Here is a 6,373-nt window from a genome sequence, read left to right on the forward strand (position 1 = left end):
TCAATAAATTCAATATGATATTTTTTAGGATATAATTATTTTTTATAAATTTTTTTCATATTTGATTTTGGTCAAGAAGATTAAATGTTATTTTTAAAATACAAAGAGATAAAATCCTACTCAAGTAAAGAATAGAGGAGGGTTAAAAGTAGTTTTCCCAATTTAAATCACTATCAACTCACTTTGCTGATGAAAGCATATGCACTATCATAATCAAACTCAACCTACAAGTTCAGTGACCTCCATAAGTCTCAACTCCCTCAACCTAATTAATATTTCTCGAACTTAAATCCCATCGACTAAAACCCTAAAACGGTGTAACTATAATTAATACTGATTAATCAAATTAAATGCATCCACATAATTTTGTTCTTAATTTCTATTCATTAAAAAAATGATTTTTCCAAAAAAATATCATGTTTAAATTTTATGCAAAAAGTTTTAATTGTAAGAGAGTGAGTAGGTTTATGTCACGTCCTTGCTACTGTAACTCATGACAAATAGAGTAATGGAATCCTGTACATGATAAGTAGTAGACTGGATAATTTCAGAACACTAACATGCTCATTAATTATGACAAATTAATTGAATTCCATAATGTTGGGGGCCAGCAAACAAATTCCATCAATTAATAGCATGCCAGTGGTTTGTGTTGAGTGCCAAAGCTGCGGCCAGGTAGGCCCTAAATTAATTAAATATTTTAAAATAAGTTTGATGTTTGGTATATAACATTTATAAATTACAAGATCATGAAAGTTGAAAAGATGGTAGATTGGGAATGTGATTTTATGATTGATTGGATGAAGATATTGTGTTGTCCTATAAAATCAGAAATATTAGTGTTGGATTGGGAAGGGATCCTTAGAGTTGATCTTCTGATGTTCAGGTCAATTTTTGATTTAGTAGAAAAAAATAATAGAAAAACTGTAGCTAACAGTGAGCGTGTTAAATAGTAAAATATCACATACCTCTGTCTATGGATGAAGATTCCTTTTTATAGTGTAACTGTAGCATCGGTGCATGTATTCCCAAGCATATACATGTTTTCTAAAGTGTCTTAGAAAAAGACAAGTCAAAAAGTATCTTTGACATATTTATTGAAAAGAGCACGCAAATCTCTAACGTAACAAACTAAAAGCTTCTAAAGTACGATTTGTTTACTGGCCATTCTTTGTCATCGACGACACAAACTTCTAAAAGAGTATGTTAAGATACGTATATGGGTCCCGCTATAGGCCGACCAAGAGCCGCTCGGCAGGGATGTCACCAGCTCGGTCGCGCTAAATGGAGCTATTAGCTTGTTCTTCACTCGGTCTTATTATTGTCGGAGAGGTGCATTATTCTCGATTGGACCTAAGATCTTATTGGCCTGGGCGGTGGACCAATCAACTTATTATTTGGCTCTAAACCTTGGCTGCAAGTTATGGAGGACACCCGCTCAGATGGTCTGGTCCGCCTTTCACGTCTGACCGATTCTTACGGCCCTGCTCAGGCGACTTTACCGGATCTATACTCCGTAGTCTTGTAGTCCACTTAGCCCTATAATTTTAACTATTTAACTTTAACATCCATATCAATCGATCTTCACTGCTTTGATCTACTTTTGGAAAACTCATCTTCATCATTGTATTATCATGTTTATCAATAAATTTTTTATTAATATGATAAATAAATAAATTTTCAAAATGAGCAAATAAACTTAATAATTAATTAAACTAGTTTAAAAATACAAAAATTTTACTGGTTGAATTAAATCAAATCAAACTTGAACAACTATTTCAATAATTTGATTTATTTTAAATTTGACTTGATTTAACTCTATTATTTTATCAATTAAGTTTAACTTATTTACAACCTACAACCACATGCTTTTAGGTAGCCTAGGCTTAAATTGAGTTGTGTCACACCTTGCAGGTCGAGTTCAACCTAATTTGAATATAAATTTATATTAATTGGGGTAAAAATCAAATTAAGAAACACTTTTCTTTATATATAATAATCATCAAGATGGCGCCCGTCTCTTTTTAAATGAGACAACTGTTCTCAAATACACTGTTCAATATTTTGGGTAGTTGATGAGATAGGATGCCCTTTCATACACTCATGTCATGATTTAGAAATAAAAAATGTCTTTTCTAATTTTACTTTATTAATTATTATAAATATCATATATTTTTTTAAAAAATATATTTCAAATATTAGCTAACATTTAATAAAACAAAGATATTTTATAGAAAGTTTTCACATTATACACGACTTAATTAAAAAAAAAAACTAGAGAACTATTTAGTCAAAACTTACTACCAAAGCAAGATTATTAAAATGACCTTAATCATTTAATTCATTTTTCCTTCTACCAAAGCTTACAATAAAATTAACTATTTCTAGGAACAAGTTGGTTTCCTCTAAATTTTAGAATAAACATCCCTTTGAATTTTGTTTCTAAAGTTTGAACTCGAGTCTTGAGTTTCCATGGGGTTTGAGATAATGGTCAAATATGATTAAATGTAGTAGAAAAATGGTAAGAGCAAAAATAAAATTTAGTCTCTCTCCCGGTGCTCAGTGTGAGAGTAAAAAATAGGATGAACTCCTATGTAATGAGAGTTCAATTTTTTTTCATAGAGGATATCATATATTCATGGTGCTCGAATTATTATATTGGATCATCTATCTATCGAAATTCATCTATGTTTTTTAAATTTAGTAACGGAGAGGTATTGAGGTAATCTCCATGAATTAAAAAAAATAATAATAAATAAAATTTAGTCCAAAATAGAAATAAAAATGCAGCCTACCAAAGTTGTTCGCCATTGATGGCGAGGCAGGGAGGACATCGTAATTTTCAATTTTACTGGGATTCGCGTGCTTAAATTCCCCGCTTCCGAGGCGGAGAATACGAAAGCAGAGCGGCCATGGCGTGTCAAGTGGTGGTGTCCCCGTCGTCCAGGTCCTCCTTCGCCATGCTCACCGGCGTTACGGCTGGCTCTCGAAAGCTCGCTGCGGCCGCCACCGCCGGAAAGTGAGCTCTCTTGTCTTTTCGCTTTTTTTTTTTTTTCTTTTCTCCTGCTGCGCCTGCCAGTTTTTCTCTCGCCGGAGTTGGGATTGCTCTCCGGCGAGTTGGGTGCGGTTTCATGAGAATGATGTTGCCTTTTGATGCTGCTGAACTGTAGCTGGAGGAAAGGCGGAGCCTTTATGTGGTTCCGCCGCCGGCGTAAGTTCTTACTCGCCGGCGTCGGGACTGTTTTCCGAGTCCCACTGAACTGGACTTGGTCTCTCCTCTCCTGCCGTTCCTTCCGCAGGCGGAGGTTTTCCTCTCGCTGGCGTTTGGAACTGTTTTCTAGCGATGCAACACCTTCCTTCCCGTTGACTTTCTGAATCCTCTGTTTCTTAGATTCTATAAAGATATTTGTCGTTGACCAAGAGCCGAATATCTTCAATGGTTTAAGCATCTTAGAGTCCATTTATTTATTTATTTATTTATTTTTATTTCAAATTCCGATAGACAATCAATTTCCATAGTAGAATTTGGAATTTTTTTTTTTACTTTAAATAAATTGTTTGTTTGTTTGTTTGGTTAGTCGTAGGGTTGAAATCCCAGAGAAAGTCAACGTTCCTCGGCACAGACACGCGGAAGTCACGCACACCCTCCCGCCGCAGAAGCTCGAGATCTTCAAAACCCTTGAGAAATGGGCGGAATCCGACCTCCTCCCCCACCTGAAGCCCGTCGATGACTGCTGGCAGCCGCAGGACTTCCTTCCCGACCCCACCTCCGAGAGCTTCCACGACGAGGTGGCGGAGCTCCGCCGCCGCTCCCGCGACCTCCCTGACGACTACCTCGTCTGCCTCGTGGGCGACCTGGTCACCGAGGAGGCGCTCCCCACCTACCAGACCTTCCTGAACAACCTCGACGGCATCCGCGACGAGACGGGGGCCAGCCTCACGCCATGGGCCGTCTGGACCAGGGCCTGGACGGCGGAGGAGAACCGCCACGGCGATCTCCTCAACAAGTACCTGTACCTCACCGGCCGCGTCGACATGAGGAAGATCGAGAAGACGATTCAGTACCTGACGCGTGCCGGAATGGTACTCCCGAAGGAAGGAATTTTTTATTGATGCAAAATCCGCAACAATTTTTCGATTTGGTTTCTGATCGGAAATTCCGGCCAATTTTTTTTGCAGGATTTCCGGACGGAGAACAGCCCGTACAGCGGTTTCATCTACACGTCGTTCCAGGAGCGGGCCACGTCCATCTCCCACGGCAACACGGCGCGGCTGGCGAAGGCGCACGGCGACGCGGAGCTGGCTCGGATCTGCGGCACCATCGCGGCGGACGAGAAGCGGCACGAGGCGGCCTACGCCAAGATCGTCGAGAAGCTGTTCGAGGTGGACCCGGACGGAACCGTCCTGGCCTTCGCTGACCGGATGAGGAAGAAGGTCTCCATGCCGGCATGCCTCATGTTCGACGGCCGCGACGGCGACCTCTTCGCGCACTTCTCGGCGGTGGCGCAGCGGGTGGGCGTGTACACCGCCAAGGACTACGCCGACATTCTCCAGTTCCTCATCCGGCGGTGGAAGGTGGAGGAGTTGCCGGGGCTGTCGCCGGAGGGGAGGGCGGCGCAGGAATTCTTGTGCGGCCTGGCTCCAAAGATCAGGCGGGTGGAGGAGAGGGCGCAGGCGAAGGCCAAGTCCAAGGGCGCGGCGGCGGCGCCGCGCGGCATCGCATTTAGTTGGATCTTTGACAGGGAAGTGCAGCTCTAGTCCACCGTCATATCGTTAATAAGCGTGTTATATTAATTGTCAAAATTTTCACTTTGCCTCCTAAAGTTTATATCTTGTTCAAAATACCCTTTAATGTATTTAAATTATCAAAATTCTAGTGACGATTTAAAAAAAAAAAAAAAATCTAGTTAAATCCACGCCTAAAACAACCAGCCACTCAGCAGGCCTTCATTTCACTGTGTCTTTAAACTTATGACTCCATACTGATTGATCGCGAATGTGAATCGCAATTAGTGTTGTTTGGTTGGGTAGACATGACTCAATAACTCGGTAGGCCTTAGCTCTAGATTTATTCTTTTCACACAATTATGTATCGATCTAAGCTTGTCGCTCAAGTGGTATTATGCGACGAACTACCGAAGCTCAATAAATACAAATCCATGAGACGAAGGGAAAAGACTAAGTGGTACTTAGTAAAACACACACGGAGTTAAAAAAAATAAGCATGGCATATAAGTTCGATAGTATCGATATTGTTCGATCGACCGAGCCTGAACTCTATACCTAGCCTTTGTTTGAAACGTAAAATACGAATGGAACGAAAATTGGGGCATGAGGGCTTTGGCAGTTGAAAGGATTGAATTGAATGCGCAATAGGAGGGAATTTCCTGTACTTGAACTGTAGCTATCAATCAATGGATTCAACTGGCAATGTAAGTTAAATTGATGGCAACAGCTTAGATCCTCACAATAAATAGCGCATTAATTGCTCATTTATTCTCTCAATTTATAGTTACCGTCTTCTGGTTGGTTCATCATCCTTAATGATCGTCTCTATCTTCTTCGTCAGTCACAGAGTACAGCATCACATCATGGTACTATGAACATGAGTCGTGCAAAGAATTAATTTAGATATTTAACTTTTTTTTAATCGATTAATTCTTAAAATGACCGATATTTTTAGAATGGCTTCTCACGGGACATGTTGGTGATTCAATCAGATTCTCACATATAAAAAAAATTAATAAGATTTAAAAATATATAAGATGTTTTTTTTAACATGAAAATAATGAGAGATTAGACTTGAAGGGAATAATATCATATTATTATAGAGATATATGAATATTCTTTCAATTTTAATAAATGATATTACAGTCATAGTTCAGACTAGATATCATGTGGGGTATTTTTGAACGAAGTTATGAGAAGATCCAAAGCAGGTAAGGATGACCGGATGCTCACTGAGAGGCTCGAAGCCGGTTAGGGTAATTGGATGGGGATACTTGCGGGAAGGTCTAGAATTGGTCAGGACGACTGGATGTTTGCAGGGAAGGTCTGGAACAAGTCACAGAGACCGGATGCTTACGAGTAGAGCCGTCAATTTGAGTTGGGCATGTCGGGTTGGCTCGCCTGCCAAACAATTTAAGTGGGTTGGGTTAGAATTTTATTAACTCAAGCCCACTGCGGGCCGACCCGCCTAGGCCTGTAACCCACACGGGTCGGCCCACGACGGACTTGGGTTGATCCGCGGGTTGAGAAACACATGTAAGCTAAGTTTTATATCAATTTTTTATCTTTCTTTGTTATAATTTTGAAATAAAATAGTAATTTTCATCCAACATCAGTACTTGTTGTAGGACCGTTAGATTCGATA

The 6,373-nt window shown here is 40.1% G+C and overlaps 1 protein-coding gene across 1 annotated transcript; it reads left to right on the forward strand.

Moving 5' to 3' along the window:
• The first annotated feature begins 2,901 nt into the window (after window positions 1-2,901).
• On the forward strand, window positions 2,902-4,834 carry LOC121990492 (stearoyl-[acyl-carrier-protein] 9-desaturase, chloroplastic-like). The gene is made up of 3 exons (XM_042544612.1): window positions 2,902-3,019; window positions 3,579-4,083; window positions 4,180-4,834. Exons 1-3 carry the CDS (start codon window positions 2,913-2,915, stop codon window positions 4,756-4,758), a joined length of 1,191 nt encoding a protein of 396 aa, XP_042400546.1. The 5' UTR covers window positions 2,902-2,912; the 3' UTR covers window positions 4,759-4,834.
• The last annotated feature ends 1,539 nt before the right edge of the window (window positions 4,835-6,373 follow it).

The sequence above is a fragment of the Zingiber officinale genome, chromosome 6B, assembly GCF_018446385.1.
Source record: "Zingiber officinale cultivar Zhangliang chromosome 6B, Zo_v1.1, whole genome shotgun sequence".
Lineage (NCBI taxonomy): Eukaryota > Viridiplantae > Streptophyta > Magnoliopsida > Zingiberales > Zingiberaceae > Zingiber > Zingiber officinale.